This window comes from Halictus rubicundus, chromosome 11, assembly GCF_050948215.1.
Source record: "Halictus rubicundus isolate RS-2024b chromosome 11, iyHalRubi1_principal, whole genome shotgun sequence".
NCBI classification, from domain to species: domain Eukaryota; kingdom Metazoa; phylum Arthropoda; class Insecta; order Hymenoptera; family Halictidae; genus Halictus; species Halictus rubicundus.
In genome coordinates this window covers 14,425,049-14,452,055 of record NC_135159.1, presented here as the reverse complement: position 1 = coordinate 14,452,055, position 27,007 = coordinate 14,425,049, and the positions used below count along the sequence as shown (strand labels likewise).

At 44.3% G+C, this 27,007-nt stretch overlaps 4 protein-coding genes across 12 annotated transcripts in view; 1 reads left to right on the top strand and 3 right to left on the bottom strand.

Annotated features, from left to right (window-relative positions):
- Positions 1–27,007, bottom strand: part of LOC143359218 (uncharacterized) — a 79,025-nt gene that overhangs the window by 1,232 nt on the left and 50,786 nt on the right. The window lies entirely within an intron of this gene.
- On the bottom strand, positions 97–3,796 carry LOC143359210 (ras-related protein Rab-18-B). Of its 3 annotated transcripts, XM_076796987.1 has the most exons (5): positions 2,916–3,043; positions 2,558–2,733; positions 2,371–2,488; positions 1,832–2,149; positions 97–1,693 (listed from the first exon to the last, which is right to left on the bottom strand). In XM_076796987.1, the coding sequence occupies exons 2-5, from the start codon at positions 2,674–2,676 to the stop codon at positions 1,520–1,522; spliced, it is 729 nt and encodes a 242-aa protein (XP_076653102.1). In that variant the 5' UTR covers positions 2,677–2,733; positions 2,916–3,043; the 3' UTR covers positions 97–1,519. The 3 variants fall into 3 exon arrangements, with proteins under 3 accessions (XP_076653102.1, XP_076653101.1, XP_076653100.1); XM_076796986.1 differs by lacking the exon at positions 2,916–3,043 and adding an exon at positions 3,656–3,796 and having other exon boundaries at positions 2,371–2,733; XM_076796985.1 differs by having other exon boundaries at positions 2,371–2,733.
- Positions 3,181–13,153, top strand: Rhogap93b (MyTH4 and RhoGAP_KIAA1688 domain-containing protein RhoGAP93B). 5 transcript variants are annotated; one of them, XM_076796963.1, is made up of 11 exons: positions 3,181–3,517; positions 5,217–5,321; positions 5,587–5,725; positions 6,718–6,882; positions 7,102–7,636; positions 7,847–8,401; positions 8,674–9,060; positions 9,146–9,334; positions 9,473–10,329; positions 10,435–10,878; positions 11,232–13,153. In XM_076796963.1, the coding sequence occupies exons 2-11, from the start codon at positions 5,221–5,223 to the stop codon at positions 11,424–11,426; spliced, it is 3,567 nt and encodes a 1,188-aa protein (XP_076653078.1). In that variant the 5' UTR covers positions 3,181–3,517; positions 5,217–5,220; the 3' UTR covers positions 11,427–13,153. The 5 variants fall into 5 exon arrangements, with proteins under 5 accessions (XP_076653078.1, XP_076653075.1, XP_076653079.1 ...); XM_076796960.1 differs by lacking the exon at positions 3,181–3,517 and adding an exon at positions 3,770–3,904; XM_076796964.1 differs by lacking the exon at positions 3,181–3,517 and adding an exon at positions 3,899–4,018 and having other exon boundaries at positions 9,176–9,334.
- The window catches only part of LOC143359202 (pancreatic triacylglycerol lipase), a 27,051-nt gene continuing 12,920 nt past the window's right edge, over positions 12,877–27,007 (bottom strand). For 2 of the 3 annotated variants that reach the window (XM_076796972.1, XM_076796973.1), the window contains exons 2-10: positions 18,657–18,811; positions 17,712–17,866; positions 17,161–17,280; positions 16,638–16,784; positions 16,129–16,357; positions 15,602–16,033; positions 14,781–14,907; positions 14,105–14,320; positions 12,877–13,489 (exon numbers count right to left, since the gene is read on the bottom strand). In XM_076796972.1, the coding sequence (XP_076653087.1) occupies positions 13,387–13,489; positions 14,105–14,320; positions 14,781–14,907; positions 15,602–16,033; positions 16,129–16,357; positions 16,638–16,784; positions 17,161–17,280; positions 17,712–17,866; positions 18,657–18,811 (1,684 nt within the window). In that variant the 3' untranslated portion in view covers positions 12,877–13,386. The remainder of the gene's footprint in view (positions 13,490–14,104; positions 14,321–14,780; positions 14,908–15,601; positions 16,034–16,128; positions 16,358–16,637; positions 16,785–17,160; positions 17,281–17,711; positions 17,867–18,656; positions 18,812–27,007) is intronic. The other variant, XM_076796974.1, reaches the window with a different exon arrangement.

The window sequence follows — 27,007 nt, the reverse complement described above, 5'->3', positions numbered from 1 at the left end:
TTGTCTGTTGATTCATGTCTCACAGATGGTGGTAGAAATTAGATTGAAAGAAAACCCGTGTCAAATGGTCGATTAAATGAATTTGTTACAGCAGGCAATTGTTTCAGTGAAGTATATTAACGTACAGTATCGATTTTATAAAATCTATACACCAGAAACTCAGCAAAACACTTTGGTATGTCGTTGAAGATAAATAAACTGCGAAAAACGTTCCGACGTTTATATTTTGTATAGTTAAAGTATTTGTAAGCCACAGGTCCGAAGGTTTCGTCAAATACAGAAAGTACTTTATTTACAAGTACATTACAGTAGCTCTATAGGACACTTATTATACGCCTGACCATCAGAAAGCATATGGTGAAATCAAAAGACTAATTAAAAGTATATGCAAGTTGCCACCTACGTACTCCTACGACGATATGCCTTGCATTCATAGTTTGTGCAAAAAGTAACTTGTACACGAGACAACAGATACAATAACTCATATAGCATGAAGGTCCAAATTCTGATGCTGCCGATGTTTCATATATGTATGCAAGATATATTTACATGAATACAAATTCATTATCACAAATAGCTATATAAAATTTAACTATTTAACAAAGAGTTACACGTTACAAGCAAACTCATGTATATCTTTCATACATACGGAATCCGATAAAAAAAAAAACACAACAATTTTATTCCCCTTAGAACACTGGCGCAGACACGACTTAGCACGACATTCTCTCGTATCCATAAATTTTCGGTTCAGGAAAAAATCCAACCCAACCAAATCCCGAAATCTTCATTTCCCAATTTTTCCGATAGAGGTAAATCCGAAATTTCAAATTGAATATGATAAGCTAAGAAGGTTTTCGTTAGCAGACTTCGAACTTTTTGTTCACAAGTGGCAGCAATGTTGGACAAAGTGTAGAAAAATTCAGGGACTATCCCGAAAAAGGCTGACATAGTTGAATCCTCATTATAATCACGTGGTTTCGATCTCGTTAACGCGACCACGCTGTTCTCACAGCACAGAAGTCCCGCCCATTTGCTCAAGGCCACGCCCCACCACTTTTTTCAACCACTCGCGCGTTCTGCTAACTGTAATTCCATCCCCACCACGTCAACCGCCCCGCCTACTCGCCCAGCCACACCTTTTCACATTCTCCGACGAATCGCGCGCTCCGTAGTCTTACCCCTACCATGCTGGTGTCCTGCCCACTCGCCTAAGCCACGCCTCCCACCAATCAACAGATTATCATCGAATTGCGTGCTTTCTGCTTTCTAGAACCTCGTGATCGGCTCCATTGTAAACGGAACTGCATAGTACTCTGTTTTTTTTTATCACCCGTCGTACAGAAAACGTTCCCTCCCGCGGCATACACACAAAACAATTAACATACTGTGTTATTCGTGTTTGCTCATTAAATTCTCACATGACGGTATCTAATTCCGAAATCGTGGTTAGACCATATTCTTAGGGTGTAGCTGTCGCTGTAATTAGTCACCGGTCGAATTGGTGGATTGCGCTCAGTTAAAGCAAACTGCAGTAACAGGACGAGTAGTTCTGGTTCGGCAGCGGCGTATCCACTAGCTGTATCCCTCTGTTATGGCTTCTGTATCTTGCTCCTTCCGTCGCGACGGTCCCGTACATCCCGTTTACTCCCAATCGATCCCGTCGATCCCAGAGACCGGGGGTTTGTATTATCTGCGAACAGGTTAACACTTGTAGCTTCTATTTATTTACAGTAGACTCCCCCATTTTCAACAGTAATCTTGTAATGTTATAAGAAAAGAAATAAATGTCCAAGTAGCTTATATCATTTTTGAAAATGAGGAATCGCACCTTCTGCACAAGCTCCTCGAAGGAGCATTTCACTCCGTCGGATGTTTTGGCACTGCTCTCGATGTAGAGTGTTTGGTGTCTCCTCGCAAACTGTATGCCTTCCTCGGTGCTGACTTCTCTATTCGGCAGGTCTATCTTGTTGCCCACCACCATCTTAACGATGTCTGTTTTGTTGCAGTAGGTCGTCAGCTCGTTCAACCACGTCTCCAGCTTCAAGAACGTCAGCCTGTCCGTCACATCGTACACCAAAATCGCACCTTGGCCGTCTCTATAGTAGCTGGGTGTTAGGGTACGAAAACGCTCCTGTCCAGCAGTGTCCTGGAACGTCAATGATTTTATTTAGGTCATTCACTGGGTATCCTACTAACTCCGTTACAAAATGATATCTACGCTACTTGAATTTCAAAGGATCAAATTATTTGGTTGATGCAATGGAATAGTTCATGATAATTAAAGTATGGACTTTATGCACTCCTTAGTCATCGAATGGCCTGAACGAAGAGTCAAAAACAGATTATTGAACACAAGAGCCAACTAACCCAGATGGCAAGTTTCACCGTGTTGCCGTCGATTGTGATCTGTTTGGTCTTATAGTCCATGCCGACAGTGCTCTGCATGTTATCGTAGAACTCGCCCTCTGTGAATCTGAGGATGATGCTGGTGGGAAAGATTGTTGAAAAATTATTCAGCTCGTCTCTCAAATTCAAAACAAATAAGATCATATACCTCGACTTCCCAACATTGGATTCTCCTATTATCAACAGTTTCAGCACTGTCAACACGTCCTGCTCTGTATCCATGCTCGGTTCTATTGCCATCTTATTGGCCCCTGTCAGACTTAGCATTGTGAATATTCTATGACTCAAGATTCCTTTAGAAACGCAGGGCACAGTTGAGTTTCTCTGTACAGAAAAATAAGGAAATGATAAGACAGCTTAACAGAATAGTGTAAAAATACAGTTCAAGTCCACAACGCTGAAAGCCCAAAATTATCCGACTTCAACCTTAAGCACTTCATTATAAATTTCAAAAAAGGCATGATGAAGGTGTGATTATTTAAGATTCAATTACTCCAAACTGTTACCTTCTTAGAAAATCAGCAGAAACGACAAATTGAAGGCTCGAGAAGGTCTCGACAATAAACAAACGCAGGCAGCAATACTTCCAACAACAACGAAAACGCAATGGTAGCACGATCTAAATCATCGCGGAAATAGGGGAATCACGGATCACAATACACAGTCATCGTAAGCGTGACCTAGACGATAACAGGCGAAACGTCAAAACAATTACGCCAGCTATGCGCTAAATAATACAGATGTCGCTTCAATTTGTTTCCAACAATTGTCGAACGCAGACTCTCTCTCTCGCCGGAATGTTTATTGCTCGCGGAAACGGAACCCCGTTGCAAATAAATAAAACGAACCGGGAGGATCATCGGTTGAAAAAATGGCCTTCGGTGTCTCGAGTACAATAAACGAATTCTTCGCTCTGACCGAACGCTGAGAAACGATCCTCGGAGCGGCGAGAGACTGGCCCTCGGAATTCCACAAGTCTAAAATTACATTCTGCGACATGGAAAAAGAGATGGCCGTCAAAATTCCTAACCTGAGCGTGTCTCGCTCGTCATCACTGACGGCCAGATAACAAATTTGATGAAACGAGGAACGCCGTTGCAAGGAAAATGTGAGTTCGTCAGGCTTTCGCACACTCTCTCTGGACATGGAGGACGTGATCGATGCCCTGGGTCCTGCGGACAGCTCCGGGCTGTCGTGGTGGGGCCTTCCACGATCCTAAACAGTGTTCGCCTAACCGTATACTCACCGGTCAGAGGAGGAACGTTCTCGGCTATAAGATATCGGTGCTCGGTGTCGTCGTACACCGTAACACCATCCCTGGGATTAAAAGTCCGTGGTTTTCCCGTCTCGCTGTAGCGGCCTCGGGGAAAAAAAAGATGGCCGCCGGTGGGCTGCCATGAAGGGGCTGCGTCGCTCGTGCTCGTGGAAATGGGACGTTGCGACATCCAAGTGTCACCGTGCTTGTGCCCGTGAAGTGTCACAAAGTGTTCCCGAGGTGACGTGAAGTGCTTCGTAAAAACCGGGTGTACCCTTCCTTATTTTAAATAAACAGAGAGAGAGACCGTCATCGTCGTCGGGTCGTTCCTCCGTTGATCATGGCATCGGACGGGTAAGGAGTGTTAGGCGATTTATTTTGGCACCCGCTTTTCGGTCGGCTCTCCTAGGGGAATGGACGATCCGAGAGACACACACGGGCCTATGCCTTTCGCAGATCGATAGTGAATTTTTTTCCCAGTGACCCGTCCCAGTTTCGTTCGGGGAGTCCTTGAGCTTAGGATAAGCCCTTCTCCTTGATCGTGAATCGGTGCCATCAGGGTGGGTCTCTTCTTCAGGTTTTTCGAGGAGAACATTTTTCTCTACGGAATCTTTATGGGATTATTTGCTGCTGTCCTCCTTTCTGTCTCTATCTCTAACTCTGTCTTTTTCTCTCTCTCTCTCTCTCTCTCTCGCTCTTTCTCTCTATCGCTCTCCTTCTTTCTCTGTGGGCACACATACTCTCGATCTTGTCACTTTCAGTTTTTTCTTTTCGCTCGGTGCTCTCCGTGTATACAACTATGCGTCGACGAAATTCTGCTGCCTATTTCAGTTAATTAAACGGATAGCATGACATCAGACAGTTGCTCGTATATCGAGGCCCTAGCATTCCTTTTAATTTGCGGTTATGGGGTGGGGGTGAACACCCTTTTGTCACGGCGAGAGGCGAGGTTTTTTTGAATTGTTACACCGTGTGTGTGTGTGTCTTCCCTTTCTCTCTCTCTCTCTCTCTCTCTCTCTCTCTCTCTCTCTCTCTCCCTCTGTCTCTGTCTCTGTCTTATTGAATTTTGTTGACAGTGTCGACGGCGATTCCGATCGTTTGACTTAGGGGGAAGGTAATCGCCGATAAAACTGTATCCCTCAGTGCTGCTTCGTTTCGCCGCGGATTTGGCCGAATTGATATTGATTAATTATTTATAACTTACGGTGGATCCGATTTTTTACCATTTCACGCCCGGTGTGTGTCCTCTCACGCGTGTTCCACCACGGTGATCGTCGTTCTGTTCGATTTTTATGGGTTCCACTGTTGCACGCAATTTTTTTATTCCATCGGATTATTTTTAGAGTTTTTAATTATAGCGCGAACGGGAGTAAAACTGATTGTATTCACCTAACACGCCTTGATGGGTTCTATCCGCGTTTATAGGAGCTTCTAAATGTCAGGGTTTTCTGTTACGAGTCCTTGGTATTGTATTTGTTCCTCTGGGAGGGATTTGTGTCGGCGAGATTCTCTTTTGGCAAGTTTATTGACGAGACGCGTGGTGTGATTGCAGTAGAATGGAATGGGTGGAAATCATAGAGCCCCGCACCCAGGAGCATATGTACGCCAATCTGACCACCGGAGAGTGCGTGTGGGACCCTCCGCCTGGTGTGCCAGTGTAAGTATCGCTACGGTAATATTTATTAACTTTCTCGAAAAGATAAACCGTGTCTGAGATCGAGTTGTCTTTCTGATTTAATTAGCCGGGTGAAAGTTTTAATCGTATAAGGTTCTCCATTATAACATAGGAAGCATTTATAATTGGGCAGAGATTTCTACTAAGGTGTTGCGGTCTGAATTTATAAATGCTCCGTGCTATCCACATTTTTCATAGTGTGCATGGCCTCTGGTCTTTTTTTTGACAGCTGCTCCTCTGGTTACAGGAAAAAGACAGACAACAACCAATGGTGGGAACTGTTCGATCAGAATACTTCACGGTTTTACTACTACAACGCAACCTCACAGAAAACTGTCTGGCACCGTCCGAGTGATTGTGACATCATACCGTTAGCAAAGCTCCAGGTGGGTGATTCAGCTCCACTGATAATAGATAGGTGGTGGCATTGATAGCATCAATGACACTGCCAAAAACTAGGTGGGTCATGTAAATATGGGGACCGATAGATAGTGAGCACTGTCATTCACAGAGGATCCCATGTGGTAGAGGAGAGGGTAGGATTATGAGATAAAAAATAATATTTTTTAATCTAGACATTCTCCGAACAGAAAAGTAGATAATCAAGTAGATAATTAAGACCACTCACAGCTGTAATTAATAATTATTAAAAATATATTCTTTGGATGAGATTTCTTGTAGACACATTAGTCTTTATGATGTACCCAATGCAACAGCTATTCATTCCGTATAATTGCCACAAATTGATTACTTAAACGACGATTTTGATATTCTGGGTTGAAATAGACCTGGGACGAAATAGAAATCCGGCCTAGCAGAAAATCGGATAGTAATATATTTTGCAGTAATCACTAAACATTTCTACCCTTTCCTGTATAGATTTTTATCTTCGTATCGATTTTTATTAAAATTTAGAATTGAATGCATTGAAATTGCTAAAAAAAAACATTAATTTAACGAGAATCGATCCGAGGACTTCCGGGTGACGTCCTTCTCTCGCAGTCCGTTAGGGGAAACGTGACTGTAATTATTTATATCTTGAAAACTATCGAGTAATTACGACTGATATTTTATGCACGTCATTAACGATTCGTATGCTTTGATCGTACGAAAGCTCATTAAAATCGAAGCCGGACAGTTTGAGTTCTTCCCTTGTAAGTGTGCAAGCTGTCTGCTCTCCTCTCAGCTATAAATAGACGTTTGTAGTAGCTGAGAGAAAAAAATGCTGTGAGATAAACCTGAGAATCTCTGGAACTGCAATACACGCGATATTGAACGAATTCAATAATAATACCGTCTCAATAACATGTCCTCTTTTTGTATTGTGAGCTTTCACAAGATGAACGTTCGTTGAAAAATTATTCTGAATTGTTGGTAGACGTTGAAACAGAACACAGAGCCGGCAAGCAGCAGTGGAGCTGATAACCAGAAGTCAACCGAGCCAAGAAAGAAAGAATCTGTATCCACCCAGACACAAACCCCTTCGGTTAGCAGATCGACGAGGTTCAGTCACCAAGAAAGTTCCAATTTGTCTTCTTCGTTGGTAGGTCCCTCCAACTATAAACACCTCTGAACAAAATATTGACGTTTCTGTACCTGAAGTGAGCCACAAACGACACAACTTCCAATTTTCCTTCGCTATCTTTATCAATTTTGGTAAAAATGTGTCCAATTTGGTCAATAAGGGAAACAAGCTATCTTCCAAGCTACCAACTATGGCAATCCTCCAGCTCAGTTAATTTTAAAACTGCTAACTTTGCAGCAAAGTGGCAGCGCGAATAAAACGCGGATATCCGGCGTCGGTGTGGACCTGCAGACGTCTCCGCCGTCTCCGTCGCCGTCAACGAGGCGTCATCATCATCACCATCACCACCACCACAACAACAGGCACCACAGGCACCATGAAGTGCCCACGGCTCGTCGCCAACACAATCACTCGCAGGATTCCGGCCGTTCCAGCGACAGTTCGGTCTCTCACAGTCGAACGTCCTTGGAATCGACAGGCTACCGGCTCTTGGACTCTCCTCATCGTCATCAGCACCATCGTCCTGCCCCGCAGACCGCACCCAATCAAGCACAATCCTCGCCTAGACAGCACAGCGGTACTCTGGAAGCCAGGGGCCACAAGAGTGGAACTCTGGAGAGCGTGAAGAACCAGAAGTCCGTGCCACTGGGCGAGCCACCGCCATTAGGTTTATCGCTTTCCACTAGCACCCCTCTGTTCAAGAAAAAGACGTTCGTTGACTCGCAACGCGAGGGTAGGGCAGGGAACTTAGAATTGGAAAAGAATAAAAATGGTAAGAATGTGAGTCATGTTTTTGTAATTCCTGAGATCCGTGCACGAGATACCTTGTTCTTCGTGGTCGTTCACCCTCGTACGATCCTCGACAATCGTCTGTGTATATTCAGGATGTTAACTCCTAAGCACGAGGAACGTGCGAGGGTTGAGACTTAGGTTAAACTTGACGTAGATTCTTCATGGTCTTGACTTGTCGTTCGAATTTCAGGTAGAGAAAGTAGTAGAGGCTCTTACGGTCCTGAGCCGAGCACCTCACCATATCGCGACTCGTTGATGGAGTCTAGACTATTTAGGCAGGAGATGCCTCCATACCGTCCGCCAGAAGTTCAATTGAGTCATAGTTATAAATCACAGGGTGAGAAGTATGGCTCCCTGGTGGAAAGTAGTAATCGTTATCATAGAGATAGGGACAGAGAGATTCACCATAGAGAGAGAGTAAATAGTTTGGACAAGACGAACCCTTCAGCCTTTTATCCAAGTTCCATGCATTCGCGTAATATGAATAAGCAAGATAATACTGGTAGTATAGGAAGAAGGCACCACGGGTGCTCGGTGTCGCTCTCCGAGGCGAATGTCAGGGACATGTACGGCGCCATGCTGGCGGAGAGGAACGAGCCCACGAAGAGCCTTGTCAGGGGTACTGGTGGCCTCGGCGGTGCCTCCAAGCAGAGAAGCCTCGAGGTCTCCGAGAGAGAACGGGAACGGGAGCGCGACAGAGAGAAAGAGTTCAGAAGAAACACGGCGTGCAATAATTCCATGGATTGTAAGCTGTCTTACAGGTTTACTGGGTGCGCAAATTAATCGGTGGCCCTTGAAGTTGATCGGTTGTAAATTTACTCCCAACCCCCTTCGCAGATCAATGAAGTCCCCACGCTCCTCTACAAATTTTAGAAATGTCTTCATCAGTCAACGAAAAAATATAATCAATGTACCGAAGTTGATCTTCAAGGTCAGAGGGGCCCGCGAATTAATTTGTGCAGCCATGATTTCTTCCAATCCGGTTCTGCGTTGCTCTCATAGTAACTGTTCTTCAAGGTGTGCAGCAGCCTCTGGCCCGAAGTTACAGCTTTGTACAGCAGCAAAAGCAGCAGCAGAAGATGCAGCAGATGCACCAGCAGCAATCTCGTAGGAGAGATCGCGACGACGACTCGATGCACGAGCGTTACCTGATCAGCCAGAGCCACGAGCAGCCCAGGCAGAGGCTCAGCAGCAACACTAGCAGTAGCAATAGCAGTAACAGTAGTAGCAACAGCGCCGTAGGCGAAGAGACCGAGGGTCTGACGGAAGTGGACGACAGCAAGAAGAAGAGGAGCAACGGTAACCCGAGTCCGCCTCCGTCTTCGTTCTACAGGATCCCGTTGTCCGACGCAGATTACTTGTTGCCGCTTCAGCATTATATTCTTCAACAAGCGAAACTCTCAGGTTGGTATCTGATCGTTACCTCTGGAACACCCTGTCTCGTTAATCCACGATCACACGTCTCCAATCGCATTCTTCGTTACCGTAGGTTGTTATAAGTTCGGAGATCCTTTGTTAGTAGAGGAAGGTGACGATTCCTTGGACGAAGAGGGCGGGAGGGGCGAGGAAATTGGCGGCAGGGCTGAAGACGATTCTGACGACCAGTTCGCGGATGACGAGGCTGCTAGCAATCAGGGCGATTCTTCCAGCCAGGAGTACCTTGAGGATCATTACGCAGGTTAGTGACCTTGAAGACTCTAGCACCACCCAGGGGACCTTGTGAAATGAGGGTTAGAATTACCCGTGGTCCATTTTAGCAGTCATCCTAGCTAAGATAGGGCTACCTATTTAATCCCTACTGTCCTCCCTTCCACAGATTTAGGCAACTACGACACGGCAGGCTTAGCAACCTACTACAATACAGCGGACACGCTGACAAGGCCGCAGGTGCGGCCCCCATCTCCGCCAATCACCGCAGCACAAACCGATCCGAGGGACATCGTGACGACCACTCGCCAGGTGACCGTTCCCACCTGCACCATAACCACCCTGCCGACCATCGGGACCGGTGTGGACAATCTGGACACGGAGGAGGCGAGGAGGAACGATAGCGCCGGTGGCGGCGACATCGAGAAGTACGCGCAGGACAATTTGAACCTGAATTGCGGCCGGCCGAAGGGTCTGAGACTGTTGTTTCGAAAGAAGTTCAGCGTGCGGGACATCCTCAGCTGGTCGAAGGACCCCATACCCCAGCCGATGCTCGTGGTGGTGGACGGTGAAAAGTTACTGAAGCGGGAGGCCTGCAACCTGTTCAGGCTGGTGCAAGTGTACATGGGTGATCGGAAGACGAACGTAGGCATGACCTTGGACAGTGTAGCGATGGACATTGTAAATACCGCGTTCTCGAAGCCGCCGTTGAGGGACGAGCTCTACGTACAGATCTGCAGACAGACCACCGAGAACCCGCGGAAAGAGAGTCTGCGCAGGGGCTGGGAGCTTATGGCAGTTTGTCTGGCATTTGTGCCGCCCAGCGCTACCTTCGAGCCCTATCTCGAGGGATATATGAACAGACACCGGGACCCGAACTTCCAGTTCCCGGAAGTGGCCAAGTGGCCGATCCACGTGCAGGTCAGCCACTATGCTACCGTTGCCTGTCGACGTCTACAGCGGATCGGCGCTCACGGGAAGCGGCAGCCCCGGAAGGCCACCATCGAGGACATCGACCAGGCCAGGGTATGTTCTTCAAGTTGTACCGATCGATTTTGTGGGGACTGTCCTCAGAAAAACTGAAAACTGTCCCACTGAATTTTCTTCTTGCTGACCTTGACGACGTTCCAGATTCAGATCTTCAGGGCGTCGATGTTCGGTGCGACGTTGTCGGAGGTGATGGCGCTGCAGAGAGATAGATACCCTAACCGAGAGTTACCGTGGATACAAACCACCCTGACACGGCAGGTTTTGGCCCGTGGCGGGATTCTGACCGAGGGCATTTTCAGGGTGTCCGCTGATGCGGACGAGGTCAGTGCTTTGAAGGCTTGTCTAGACAGGTTCGAGGACGGCACGATCCTCGCAGCTTCTCAGGATGCGCACGCACCAGCCTCACTATTAAAATTGTGGGTTCGTGAGCTGTACGAACCGCTGATACCCGACTCGTTCTATGCCGAGTGCGTGTCGATGAGACACGACGACGCCGAGGTCTCGGCGGCGAACGTTGCTGCGTTGGTGGACCGATTGCCTGACCTGAATCGTCGGGTTCTGTGTCATTTGATACGGTTTCTACAGGTGAATATTCTCCCTGTGATTGTTTACAGAGAGGACCTCTTCCTCGGGTGACCTTGGAGTATGTTGTGACGGTCAATGTTCTGAAATATTCTTCAGATACACTTTCTAGACCGCCTAGGTCTTGAACATAGGCAAAAGCATCATTCTATCTAAAACAACAGGCTTGACCTTCATATGTCCCCTACGGCTGAACTTATGGAAAAGATAATGGGAAAGATTATAGGTCCTTCGTTGAGGATGTATTTCAAGGTCACCGGAGTTTTTGGCGCCTCTTTGTGAATAATTGCCTGGGTTTTCGGATCTGTTGGCTGGTTTTTTGCAACCTGGAGTGATGTAAACTTTTTTTGGGGCAGATTTTCGCGAGACCGGATGTGGTGGCCCGCACCAAGATGGACGCCAACAACCTGGCTATGGTGATGGCGCCGAACATACTGCGCTGCACCTCGCAGGATCCCCGCGTGATCCTGGAGAACGCACGGAAAGAGATGGCTTTTGTTCGTACTCTAATCGAGTCATTAGAAACCGCTTGGGTCGATGATCTTCACTGACCTTATTCTATTGCGCTAGAAGAAAAGAACGCTCTAGACTACTATGCCAAATGAAATCAGCTGTATATTCATAAGTATTGTTAGTTATTTCACTATTCTCTATTATCTTTCACACCTTCGTTTGGTCTGTCGAAACTTCTTCAATCACCAAGCCACCAATCTCGTCACGAAAAACTCTCAATCACCAACCACCAATCGCCTATCCCCACTCTATACCCCCATAGCTGTTCCCACCAAAACCTGTTTCAATGTTCTTAAATGGTAATTTTAGTGCTACGAGTCTTACCAAGCTAATCACATAAATACACGTACACACGTATACACAAACAAACACACACACCGACTCCCAACCCCCTTACGACTCCTCGTTCCCTATTTATTAATTTATATTGCAAATTATATGTTATACAGAATAGAGATTATTATTATATTATGTATATCACTATATATCATATTATATATTTTACCAATCCCCCTTGTTACCGCGTTGACCGTAACGCGGACGGCTTTTTTACTCGATTATTGTTGAATCTCGTGTAAGATAAACAGGAATCATGTGTTACCGTGTATAGCTCTGCACTCCGCGATGATCTTTTTGTATAAGCGACGAAACATTGGCGTGTACAACCGTTTATCGAGGAGTAAACATTGCAAAAGATTAGCAAGCTGTACCCAACTGTGTTTCTATTTCCTCCGACGCAGCCTTCTTCGATTATACTTACCTCGCTGACCAAACATAGTAATGTACAGGGTGACTCGCCAGAAACAGAACATCCAAATGTTCTCCGCTTTCTGTTTAATTTTAATTTCAAGGTCATTTGAAGGCCACCGATATTTTTCTAGCCACAGAGCGACCCAAGAGTCGCTAGACCATTTTTCCCATTTTTGACTTTTGCCGAGACGTTTAGGTGCCCGTTAGGCGACTCGTCCTGTATACAGGGTGTCTCATTAAATTCGGCGCCCTGTATATTTTCTGTATGGCATAACAAATTTATATTTTACATTGGACGGTGTTTATAAAAGTAATCTCTAACATTCGAGACGATCTAAACAACGCTACACAAGTTAATCGTTTTACAGTTGCTCCCTTATTTTCTGGTTTGTACGATTATTCCTACCGAACGAGAGTTACCAGTAAATTATGTATTAAAAAGATAAAGATAGTTAAATTATACAGACAAAATATCACAAACGATGGTCGCCGTTGTGCCACGAGCCGGCACGGTCTTCTTTTTTTTTGTTTCTTTGTTTATGTAAATACCGTAGAGAGAATTAGTAATAGCGATTGTTGTTGGAAACCGATATATAGCATAACCACTCGCAAAAACATATCTGCTTTCTACACTACACTAGCATTATCTAGTTACACCTATTCGAATTTTATATACAAGATGTACAAAGTTCGTTGATTACACTAATACTGCTGCAGACGAGTGCCCATTCCATTAGGTTTCTTTTATCATCGATCAGCGTCAATTATGTTTACCAGCGTGCTTAACAATCCCAGAAGATCAAGGCGCGTTCATCTGGCGAAAGTGAACAATTCTTGTTTTTTTCTAAAGAAACTAGATGTATAGAGTTTAGAAAAATAATTTTTCTATGAAATGCTCTCGCGACATTTCAGCGTTTCAAGATAAGTATTACCATTTACAATTTTGTTTAGAGATCGCTGTAAGAGCTGTTTTTTTTTTGTTTGTTTTTTGGAAATAAACCTCTGTTCGATTGTATGTTATCTTTTCAGTATAAAAAGGCACTGCTTGGTTTCCAGATAGTTACCCATAAGTTCTACGTAGGTCGAACTCGCTCGAATAGAGTGTCTGATCGTTCAATAATTCGAATTATCAAAATTGAAGGAGTCGATATGTCCTTAGTAACCGAATTACCATGTTTTTCACAGGAACAACACGAAGTCTCTTGAGCCAATCACAATAACAGAGCACTTTTCAGGACGCTGACACTGTCAGCAGTTGTCGACGAAAGATGCTGTGGACCCGCTAGCAATCTCCGCGTATTCCTGCCTGCTCGCCGAGCAGAGTTTGCTGGTGTAGTCGGTTTCCCTTTTCCTGCGCAGATTCAACACAGGCATCGACTACTTAACATTGTAAAAACAGAATGAGTGACGTAAGTAATCCGCAAGGGAAAAATACTTTCCACACTCTAATCGTCGACGTAGTGTACTGTAGACACAACAAATTAATGTTCGTGTGACCGATTATTAACACTTTTCTCTTATGGATTGTTACAGGGTTCGCGTGACTCTTCTAATTATACTTCTCCATACTAGGACCAAAACAATCCTGTTAAATAATCGACTGCGTTAAGCAGACTGTCGAAACAAGCGTTCGAGAAAAAATTTTGGAAACCAGAGAACAACGTTAGAGCCGACGACAAAATTTTTGGGAAATAGTACGGGGTTCACAGGCTTCCAAAAAATCTTTAAACTAGCTATTAAAAACCAGCAAACAACAGTAGGGCTTCTGGAAAAATTGTAGAAGCCAGGAAATATCCGTAGGGGTTCTGAACAATTTTTTGAAAATTGTTCAGGGTCTGCAGAACATAATAGGGTGATTGAGAAAAATCATGAGGCTTTTGAGAAGATTGTAGAATTTGCAGAAAAATTGTTAGGGTCTCAGAAAAGTTGTAGGGCTTTTTGGGTCGTAAGGTAATATTGAACTTACCCTCGCCCCGGTAGCTCCATGACGTCGATAGTGACGCTGTTGACGTAGAGGCGATCGTTGCACCAGAAAAAGCATAGCGATCGCGGCTGTAGCACGTCCATGTCGTAAGTCCATGAAAGTTCGACTCGCCTGATTTTTCCAATTTCACCGGTCGCCCCCGCCGGATGCGCGACCACCATTCGCACCGTCGATCCGTGTTCCAATTTCATGTAACCGCTGCAAGAGTCGGCCGAAAGAAGCAAGACTATTTATCTCTGCGAAAGTATCGTGTACGGCAAGGATCCGAGGCACTGATCGCATTATGGCAACGCTTGCAAAATTGAGCTGTGTCAGCGTGATATGGCCAGACAGACGGTCTCCAACATTACTCGGAATTCGGTCCTCGAATTTCGAAATGAATTTCACAAATTTTAATCTTGTGATTCGTTTAAAATTGTTGGAAATATTCTACAGTCACGGGCAAAATTATTCTCAACTGCAGTTAGTCCAGCAAAATATTAAATATATTAAGTATATGATTAAAAATTGTGCTAATATTTTTGTTCGTGGCTGTATATTGTGAGGAGATGAAATAAATAATTTTTTTTTGAAGATAGAGGTCCTTCCTCAACACGAGAACTATTCTTTTTAGGAAATAGGGAGAGGCTAGAGTCTGTAGAGATTTGCATAGTCTTACCTGGGAGTTAGGTCGACGTCACGTATGATGCCATTTTCGGCGTGAAGAGTAACTTTCATAAAACCTTGGACCCAGCTCTCTGCGGTCGGTGGTCGTGCAAGGTTGATAGTAAGTCGATAATGTCTTCCTACAAAAAAAAAAAAAAAAAAAAAAAAAGAAAAAAAGATAATCCAAAATGTGATGCAGCAATGTTTCACAAAATGTACATTTATCATTGGAATAAATTAAGGAACGTGCGGGTGACGAAAAGTCTAATCTAGATTGACGAGCGAAATTGCGGTTACTAGTTTTCTAATCGATATCTAGGGCAGGCTTAACTCAGCCTCGTGACACGCGGCAATTTTCCTGGTTACGATAAGGAAGAGAAAGCAGTCTGCCATAATTTATAGTAACATAATTGCATAAAATCCCAAAATACTCCAACTCGTTTATTTTGTCTTAGTAAAGGTCCTGAAAGCAGCAATCGTGTATTTCGTAACCGCTGTTTTAGTGATCAATACTTTCTCAGGTAAGTGTACAATTACAGTGCAGAGTGACACAACATATGGTAAAGTACATAATCCACGTGTTCCACTTATCGCGAAATTTTTTGCTATTTACTTAAAAAAAATATTATATTTTACAGATAATAAACTGACGTCATCTAGCTTCAACCAGTTGTTCATAGATAGAGCAATGTTTCCCAGTGATAACACAGATTAGTCTATTCCGCAGACCAAGAAAACTTTTTGATTAGAAGAAATATTTTTGATCACTTCAATAGTATTTTAAAATGGCTCTAAAAGGAGGCTCTAAGAAATCGCATTACTCGGAATACTTACTGCAATAGGGGTCGTCCTTGCCAGTGGTGAAAAAGAATTTCGACCCCAACAGTGACAGGACATCTTGACCCATGGCTTGTCTTCGAACAAGTGCAGGACTGCTGTCCGCATGGTACCCCATAACACCGCAACTGAGGCTGTTGTTGCTCTTGCAGGAGAAGCACTCGCCCCTCAAGAAGCTGTTATAGCTGGAGCACTCGTGGGCCACGTATTGGCACTTGGAGTTGATGCTCTCAATGAACAGTTTTATGGCACGCACATGATTGCAGGCCACCAGCACCCTCGACGCCTCCTCCAGGCCCTCCCTGATCAAGGTCAGGGGCAGGGATGGGGTTGTCTCGCTGAGATCTGTGCACCCTGGCTGCTCCTTGCCGTTGTTAGGGTAAAAGTCCAAGTGGCCACATGGCTGACTCATTCCGTATCCTGGAAGTCCTTATCGTGTGCTAAGTTAGATTGGGTATGCTTTCTTTCTAAAGGATCTGGGCCTGGCGCGTCGATTTTTGTACGCTCTTGAAGATTTTCCTTACCTAAGAAAAAGATGCTTTTACCATCAGTATGAATGACGTCGACTAGCTTCGCGTCAGTATAATCCAGTCTCAGGTGACTAGGCATTCCTTGGAAGTATGGCTCCGCAGGGTCTAAGCCCGTGATGCGACCTATGTTCCCGTTCAATTTCTCCCCTGCGTAGCCAGCCGTGTGAGCGCCCAGACTGTGCCCGATCAGGTGAACGTCGTTAAGGTCCAGTCTATAGTTCGTCTGCAACAATATCTCCCGTGTTTTCCTCTTGGTGCTCAAAAAATTCTAAATACTGGGAGCTAATAATTTGTCTTGTAATTGCTAATGAAAGTGGTTGATGCCGTTTGAGGCGGTTTGAAGAAGTTTGGAGAGACCCCTAGTGGCCTGAAGAAATTCAAAGTGACCCCAAAGTGGGCTGAAGAAGTTTCAGAGGACCCCCAAAATGGTTTGAGCCTTGCCAACAGTTGTCGAGTTTCAATTAGGCTAATGTGAATCAACGGTTGCAAACAATTCGCATTACCTGCAAGTGTTTGATGAGATGAGCTATTTCAAGGCCAACGAGTCTAGTGTTGGCCGTGGCCTGAGTGTAGAGTGGCAGACTACCTCCAGCCCAGTCGACAATGATGACATTGTAGTCGTCATGCTTGAGTAACTCATTCCTCATTTCCTACGGTTAATGAACATTTAGGTTAAAAAAGATGACCGTCCCGACTGTTCGATTGATCATTTTACACAAACAACATTCAAATCAACGAATGAATCTTGCGCATAGTGGATTCGCCTAACTTTGACGACATTACATTTGCTCCCGAGCTGCTTGTTCTGTGAAAAAATTAGCGACACTTGTAATTGTTAAATGATGATTTAAAAGTGAAGCCCGTAAGTCAGATCTTGGGTAACTTTTCAACGTCACGAGTAAGTGAACTATATTGTAAATCACGACTTCGGACAACCATACTTAGGAGTGATCACTTCTCATTCAAGTAGAAGAATTATCGAACGATTAGTCGGCGTGATTTGTTTATAATACTTGTTAGCCTTACCTTGACCCAATTACTAAGGGGCGTGTCTATAAAACCATGAATGATGAATCTTGTCTTTCGTTTCGGATTGAAGTAGGATCGTTTGATGGACTTATCTTTCGCGACTATTAGCACCTGACCCTGTAACAGCGTGAAAAAATTAAATCCAATCCTTCGACCGATAATTTTAGAGAAACTGGAGATTTCTCGACCGCGCAGCGTTTTAATTAATTAACCGCATGTCGAGGCAGGTGTCTAGTCATCGGATTAAGAGATAGGTATTCCGTTTCCATCGCGTTTCTTATTACCGACTTAATTATGAATCTGGCAGGCCGCAATTAACATAATTTAATGCAATTCCCCTTAATAATTCGTCATTCATTGACTCGTATTTTCCATCTTTTACCCAGACTTCTAATTAAAGAGTCGGTGTACCTCCATTAATACCGAACCACCACTTCCGGTCACTTCCACGAAGCAAGGTCCCTTTCTAAGCGGTAAAAATATTAATTCCTGCCTGCGGTGTCTTCCCCACTCGATTAACACATTACGATTGAGATAATGATACTCACTTCCAGTGGATTTTCTTTCGTGTACAAGATGAACCTCGTGTTGATAACCTCTCGCGGCAGAGGGAAGACATTCAGAGGCCTGTGGATGAGGTGGTACCAGCTCCTGGTTATGTTCAAGCAGCCTAGCTCGTCGTAGCATCGTGTCTCGTTCTCGACTGTTTTCACACGACACCCGGATTATTGTGAACAGGGTAAAAAAATGTTAATTAATTACCACCATGAGCCACGACGACGATTTTATTGAAATTCTGGGCTAAACTTTATTTCCAAGGCAACTACTCTTAGTAGGCGTGCCTTTCCCCACCACAATATATCTTAGGGGCGTGGCCTTGCCATGATATTATAACTTCTGGGCGTGGCCTCCCCACTATCTTACAATTTACGGGCGTGGTCTCCCCACCATACTATTCTAGGGGCATGGCCTTCTTATCATACTATTCTAGAGATCTAGCCAATTGTTCTTCCTCACCCTCCCTATACTAAATGATTAGGGGCGTGACCTCCCCACTATCTTATAATTTACGGGCGTGGTCTCCCCATCGTACTATTCTAGGGGCATGGCCTTCTTATCATACTATTCTAGAGATCTAGCCAATTGTTCTTCCTCACCCTCCCTATACTAAATGATTAGGGGCGTGACCTCCCCACTATCTTATAATTTACGGGCGTGGTCTCCCCATCGTACTATTCTAGGGGCATGGCCTTCTTATCATACTATTCTAGAGATCTAGCCAATTGTTCTTCCTCACCCTCCCTATACTAGATGATTAGGGGCGTGGCCTCCCCACTACGTTAGTCTAGCTCACGATAGGCGTGGCCTTCCCCACTACAATAGCGATCTAGGGGCGTGGTCACCCCTCTACACGACTTTGGGGGCGTGGCTTATTTCCGCTGCAGCCTCTGCAGTGTTTCCGAGTGGAGATTAATAAATTTTGGCATAATTACATGGCAACCATGGTATGTTGACCTCGATTCGATCACTACGCGCCCACTGCCAAGGGTCCAGGATTCCGGCGGAGCAGATGACAGGAGCCAATGCGACGAGTAGCAGAATCGAAGCTCCTTCGCCCTCGGTGACTCCTTGCTTCTTCCCCCTCATCCTACAATCAGATCGAATGACGAACCTCTCTTATTATAATTCGAAAATAATTAGTGTGGTGGTTCATGCAATGTACGATCAGATACAGTTTCATTGTATACCACACGTTCATTTTCTCATAAATTGAGTAACCGACGGACGCCTGGCTTTCGCTTCGATTGAACAACACCCTGATTGCCACAATCGTCGTAAAATCATTCGCATGGTTTAATGAATGGGACCACGTGTAACTATTATCAGTTTCACAAACGGAACAGAACAACGGCTACTCGATCGAAACGTTCGACAATATCGCACCTTTGTTAATTGTAAACTACTGGTTGTTTCACCGTTGTTTCTCCCCTGGAGAAATTGGTTGACAAGTGTTGTAACTTCTCGCTGAACGGGCACGACTGTCGAGCTGCGGGTTTGCGAGTGAACGAATTCGCACTATACACCAGAGATCAGTACTATATGGTCGGAAGACGTGAAAAAGTTACTATTTCGTTCGGGAGGGGAGGGTGGATGGCCTTGGAGGACCAGAAAACCTTGTCCGTTGTGTTTAATTCCTGGAATATTCATGGCCGTCGAGATATTCGTTTTATCATCACCATTTATTGGCCGGATCGCTGATGGTCTCCTACTCTTCGAACTCCACTCCGAATAATTCAATGATTATCATGTTTCTGTTTCCCAAAAAAATGTCAGACGCTGCTTAACATATTTGAAGCATCGTTTAGAATACATTCAATTGTGACACGTCGAAATTCGCCTTGAGAAAATGATCGTTGTGGAAATATACTTTCTATCCCATAACGCGAAACATTAAGGCGCTATCATTGCGCGGATTCCGCACTGTATACGGTCTGAAAAATGCGGAATACAGTGGAATGCGTAGAAAAAGGTAACGGTAACTTGGGGAACCTGTATTGTGGTGACGTATAAGGTCGGTGTTCGCATGGAATGTCGCACGGCACCCTGTTCGTCTGCATTTCTCATCAGCAGCTGCGGCGAGGTCTCGATGGTACATCATATTAACCGAGCCTGCGAGAGCTGGTTGCAACTGGTCGGGTCAATTTGGTTTCATTCCATTTACTAGCGCTCCAATCGCCATTTTATCGGGCTTCTTTTCTGTTAAAGCTAACACGGTTATTGGGGAATACGACTCAATCAAACGACTCACAACTTGAAGCAACTCGATGAAGTGGGACACAACTTGGAGCAACTCAATCAGACGAGAGACAACTTGGAGCAACTTGATCAAGTGGGGCACAACTTGGAGCAACCCAATCAAGTGGGACACAACTTGGAGCAATTTTATCAAGTGGGACACAACTTGGAGCAACTCAATACAACTAAATCAAACGGGAGACAACTTGGAGCAACTTGATCAAGTGGGACACAACTTGAAGCAACTCAATACAACTCAATCAAACGGGAGACAACTTGGAGCAACTTGATCAAGTGGGACACAAGCTGAAGCAACTCAATACATCTCGATCAAACGGGACACAACTTGAGTCAACGCAATGCAACCCAACCAAAACCAACGTAGCTCAGTACAACCGAACGAAACCGAGTCCAGTGTTGCCTCCTTTTGCCAAATCCAGCCGAATTCAGCACAACTGAGCCTAGCCCAACTCTTAGATAATCCGGGCCTTATTATAACTATGAGTAGTGGCCATCCCGTAGTAGTCCCAGTTTCGCCATCCATTTCCAAAGACGCAGCGTCGACGTAACAGGCCAGACCCGGCTTTGTATTGCGTAATTCTAGATCGGTGTCACCTAAAAACGCAAGATAACCCGCTAACTCAGACCCGTCGGTATGTTTATCCGGCCCAGACACCCCGTTACGTAAAACAGCCGAGCTCAGGTTGTTGTTCAGCGGCGCCTGAAGATCGGCATTTTCGAAAATGCTTTCATTACAGCTGGAAAGCGTATCCTCCGATGGAGAAAGAGAGAGAGTGAGAGTGAGAAAGGCGGGAGAGAGAGACTGGATGATGGAAGAGGCCGCAGGATGGGCCGAGGGGCCCGAAAAGGCCCCGGTGTGCCCACTCCCGCTCGCATTTCACCCGTGGCTGCGGGTATTAAATAATTATTTCGAAAGCGAGAGTGTAACCACGGCGCCAGCATTGCTGCGCCGCTCTCGTCCAAGTGATTCGCAAATCCGTCTTCGAACAGTGCTGGGATTGAATAAAATTTATTGTAAATCGAAATGAAAATCTGTTTGTTCTTCAAGTAGAATCACCAGCCTGGGCAATTTTATGCGAAATAAAAATTTTCGAAATTTACCATCCTGTCTACAGGAGACTTGAGTAAGATCCTGGCAAGGATGCAGCCAGATTTCGATTAGTATGGTTGCATGTGTGGGTCGAGATCTTAGATTAATTCCCTCATTGGCCTGAATGATTATCCTAGCCTGTCTTCATTTTTGCAAATGGTACACAGTGCTATCTCCCCCTGGCATCAAGTGGGAGTTCATTATATCAGGTTTCTTCTTTTTTAATTAAAGTTATAACGACTCTCCTTCATGGAAGATAAAACTTATGGGAGACGATCAGATTATCCTTTTCCTTTTCTTGGGCAATCGCGAATAAAAGTACTTACGCTTTTTACTATCTAATTAACGTACCTATTGCGTTTTTTTTTTCTAAAGAAGTCAACGGGGTATTAATTTCTGGTTTAGTAGCTGCACTATAGTTTTTGTTCGTATTTCGATTCTTTTGAGTCGCCTATCTCATTCCCGGGATTCCGATCCAACATTCTGTGCATTAGATAGTTGTCCCGCGAGAATTTCGCCGAGCAACTCGTTCTTATCATTCCGTCGAACACACCCACGGCTAATCACCGCGATAATTTCCCCCGAAAACTCTCTCTATTCGCGTTCGAAGACGGCATTTACGGACGTCGCAGAAAGCAAAAGCCTCCGGAGAACTTATGCGACGACCCAATTCTCCGGGAAAATTCATGCGTGGAAAATGTCGGTGAAAACAGTTCGGACAGTCCCACTTACGGTTCTGTCTGCGATTACTGGAATCGAGCAGCGTTTCCCCTACTCGATTTTATTGTTCTTAATCCCGAGACCTGGATATCTTCAAAATAAAATGTTTCTCGTATCTGTCAAATAAAATAATTTTGTCTAAAAGGAAATTTGTGCGTGCCTATTTATTGCATTGGAATTACTGTTTCAGATATTTAGGTACTATTTTACCCAGGACAAGAGTCGCCATGTTAAAAATCGTGTTATCTACGACCAACGACTCGTATTCGTAATTTTGTTGACACCCAGAAGTGGATAAAATCTTGACACTCCAGTTTTTGCAACCGTTGTTCGTTGCCGAGAATCATGCTTGACAATTCGAATCGGTTCTACGCGAAGGCCCGAAGGAAAGCCTGGAAACACAGTCGGCGATAATAACAGTGATTAATTAATTCCGGACATATTGGAGTTTTAATGTCTAGAAAGCTTGTCCCAGTTAGCAGCTCGTAGGCGAGTCTCCCGATCTCTAATTATTACCGGCGTTATAAACATTTCTGGACGTGGTTTTTCATCCGCGCGATGCGTTTATCGACGGATATTGGTCCAGTTACCTGCATATCAATTAAGGTCACGGTGAGAATTAACATTCCGTAGAAAAGTGAAATTCGTTTTCTTCACGGCTGTTCGATTCTTCGATAAATAATTCGGCGCTGCAACTCGTTTAAACGATTCACCCGCGGCGGACTGCGTCTGTTTGCGGGGTCAGGAGGAATGGCGGGAGATTTGAATTGGAGAGTGCCGCGGAGTAGAAACTCTGTGCAAACGATAGATCTGTCACGAGCGTCGTCGTCGTCGTCTGAAAGGCTGTCTGGTTTCTTTTCCGGGACAGTTTTCCCAGCGTGTGCGAACGGCGTGTCGAACGTCGTTTGAGAGCTACTGGCATACCTACATATCCACGGAGACACGAAGAGAGGGACACGATTGTGGCCTAGATTCGACGTCCTTCCCTCCGGCAATGCTGTACCACTTCCTGCACACGCCTCTCTCTTCCTCCAAATCGACTGGGTCGTTTTTTTTTCTCCTCTGCCTGACTTCCTCTCCCTTTGCCGGCTGCTTTCCTCTTTCTTGTTTCCACCGGCAGGGAATGCGTCGACGCGGCAAGAAAGCCGTCTAAACGGGACGAGGGGAAAGTGGACGGCCACTCAGGGTGGCCAGCTTCTCGACACTTTGTTTCTCATTCGGCCCTCACCAACTACTAACCCTAGAAACCACCACCCCCGAATCTACACTCTTCGTTTCATGTTTAGCTCGCGCTACATTCAGTTCAAACTCGATACAACTCGGTCCAACACGACTCAACTCAACTTTGCCAAACACAACTCAGTCAAACTCAATACAACACAGTCATAAGCTATTATATTTAATGAAACTTCTTTTTTATATTCTAGTGACATGAGGAGCGGCCTAATTTGTTCCAGCCCCTATGTTGCAGCCCTCCATGTGCAGGATGACCCAAAAAACCATTTAAAATTTGAATCTGTCTATGGAGGAATACATACCAATTTTTGGAAAATAAGAGGGCTATTCCATCTCCAGTGCAACCCTACTCGACGCTATTCAATCCTTCTCAAACACAGCTCAACTTTGCCAAACACAACTCAGTCAAACTCAATACAACACAGTCCTATGCTATTATATTTAATGAAACTTCTTTTTTATTTTCTAGTGACATGAGGAGCGGCCTAATTTGTTCCAGCCCCTATGTTGCAGCCCTCCATGTGCAGGATGGCCCAAAAAACCATTTAAAATTTGAATCTGTCTATGGAGGAATAAATACGAATTTTTGGAAAGTAAGAATGGTATTCAATCTCCAGTGCAACCCTACTCGACGCTATTCAATCCTTCTCAAACACAGCTCAACTTTGCGAAACACAACTCAGTCAAACTCAATACAACACAGTCCTATGCTATTATATTTAATGAAACTTCTTTTTTATTTTCTAGTGACATGAGGAGCGGCCTAATTTGTTCCAGCCCCTATGTTGCAGCCCTCCATGTGCAGGATGGCCCAAAAAACCATTTAAAATTTGAATCTGTCTATGGAGGAATAAATACGAATTTTTGGAAAGTAAGAATGGTATTCAATCTCCAGTGCAACCCTACTCGACGCTATTCAATCCTTCTCAAACACAGCTCAACTTTGCGAAACACAACTCAGTCAAACTCAATACAACACAGTCCTATGCTACTATATTTAATGAAACTTCTTTTTTATTTTCTAGTGACATGAGGAGCGGCCTAATTTGTTCCAGCCCCTATGTTGCAGCCCTCCATGTGCAGGATGGCCCAAAAAACCATTTAAAATTTGAATCTGTCTATGGAGGAATAAATACGAATTTTTGAAAAGTAAGAATGGTATTCAATCTCCAGTGCAACCCTACTCGACGCTATTCAATCCTTCTCAAACACGGCTCAACTTTGCCAAACACAACTCAGTCAAATTCAATACAACACAGTCCTATGCTATTATATTTAATGAAACTTCTTTTTTATTTTCTAGTGACATGAGGAGCGGCCTAATTTGTTCCAGCCCCTATGTTGCAGCCCTCCATGTGCAGGATGGCCCAAAAAACCATTTAAAATTTGAATCTGTCTATGGAGGAATAAATACGAATTTTTGGAAAGTAAGAATGGTATTCAATCTCCAGTGCAACCCTACTCGACGCTATTCAATCCTTCTCAAACACAGCTCAACTTTGCGAAACACAACTCAGTCAAACTCAATACAACACAGTCCTATGCTACTATATTTAATGAAACTTCTTTTTTATTTTCTAGTGACATGAGGAGCGGCCTAATTTGTTCCAGCCCCTATGTTGCAGCCCTCCATGTGCAGGATGGCCCAAAAAACCATTTAAAATTTGAATCTGTCTATGGAGGAATAAATACGAATTTTTGAAAAGTAAGAATGGTATTCAATCTCCAGTGCAACCCTACTCGACGCTATTCAATCCTTCTCAAACACGGCTCAACTTTGCCAAACACAACTCAGTCAAACTCAATACAACACAGTCCTATGCTATTATATTTAATGAAACTTCTTTTTTATTTTCTAGTGACATGAGGAGCGGCCTAATTTGTTCCAGCCCCTATGTTGCAGCCCTCCATGTGCAGGATGGCCCAAAAAACCATTTAAAATTTGAATCTGTCTATGGAGGAATAAATACGAATTTTTGGAAAGTAAGAATGGTATTCAATCTCCAGTGCAACCCTACTCGACGCTATTCAATCCTTCTCAAACACAGCTCAACTTTGCGAAACACAACTCAGTCAAACTCAATACAACACAGTCCTATGCTATTATATTTAATGAAACTTCTTTTTTATTTTCTAGTGACATGAGGAGCGGCCTAATTTGTTCCAGCCCCTATGTTGCAGCCCTCCATGTGCAGGATGGCCCAAAAAACCATTTAAAATTTGAATCTGTCTATGGAGGAATAAATACGAATTTTTGGAAAGTAAGAATGGTATTCAATCTCCAGTGCAACCCTACTCGACGCTATTCAATCCTTCTCAAACACAGCTCAACTTTGCCAAACACAACTCAGTCAAACTCAGTACAACACACTCCTACGCTATTATATTTAATGAAAATTCTTTTTTATTTTCTAGTGACACGAGGAGCGGCCTAATTTGTTCCAGCCCCTATGTCGAAGCCCTCCATGTGCAGGATGGCCCAAAAAATCATTTAAAGTTCGAATTTGTCTGTGGAGGACATTTTTGGAAAATAAAAGGGCAATTCAAGGAGCTGTTAGGGTCAGGCCATAGCGAGGAGGATGAGTCAAACGGGGCAGGGTGAAATCGTGATTCTCGAGTTACCTAACTCGACGTCTCCCCAGGCTCTCGATCATCTAAGTCTTCTAGATCGTTCGCGGCACTAGGTAGTTTCTCTGCTCAGTTTCTTCATACGTGCCACAAACCCAGTGGTCTGTGGCTGTTATGATGTACTCCTTGAAGGATGCCTCTACTAATTTTCTAGAGTTATACTCATGCCGCTGAGTGGTATGGGGACTGGATCTTATAGACTTGGACACTCGAGGATGAGTGTCAGCTAATTTGTTCCGACCGAAGATCTTTTGTGAAGGTAATTTTATGGTTGGTTTTATAGACGACAGCTAATTGGAGAAATTATAGGGTGGGGCGCTTTATTACAAAATTTAATGGATGTTGCATCAACGGAGACATCGTTAGATTTCTAGTGACTCTAGTTATATTTTCACGAAACTGCAACAGCTTGAAAAATATCAATTTTTCTAAAAATCAGTATATTTATTTTTCAGTATAGAATATTTGTTGGAGCGACTGTAAGCAGAGCGGTGACTCACATAAGCGTGATTTGTTTGGATTACTATAACGTGGCCGGTAGGCTGGATAGCAAACCGGTGTCCGTCACCTCTCTCAAGTTCATGTGCACCGAGACGACATACTAATAACAGTAATCACATTCCGATACGTTTATTAGAATAATCAGCCGGCGTGACAGACGCAGACAGAAGGAAAGAGTAGGCTGGCGAGACAGACGGCGTGTGCTGCGAGAGACAGGAAGCGGAGAGTGGGGGGCTTAGGCTAGTCTAACTTCGGCTCGTTTAAGAACTTTCTCAAGAATTTCACGTCCGCTTAATCAGCGATCATTGTACGTGCATTGCGGCAGCGCCGAGACCCAGGGGATCGGCCTTACAGTTGAACAACAGTGTCTGGTTTCTGCTAAATTTGCACAATGTTTCAAAACATTGCAAATGTCAAGGTGACTAGCGCTGGTCCTTTTTTTCCGTTGGGCCAACGCTTCTTAATAAACTGTTTAATTCATTATATTCCGCTTTGGTTGCAAAAAACATGTAAAAAATCACCTTGCAGGTGGCGTGGATACACTGGTGACAAGAATGATTTCCAATCTGAGATGGACCTCATGTGGTTGGGTCCAGACGAGGCTGGGGATTGGCCGAATATAATTAGGCTCATTAATCGTCAAAATCTTTTTAGGTTCAGCTTGGTTCGGTCTAGAACAATTAGGCTCGACTTAGCCAGGACTTGGTTCCCATTTCTGTTCGCAAAACAGTTAAAAAAAAATGGTACATCAAATTTTAAGGACTCATTGCAAAGAGCAAGCTTTAGTCTTCAAATCCATGGCAGATTCAGCCCAGAGAAAAATTCTCCAAAGAAATGACAGACACTTGAATG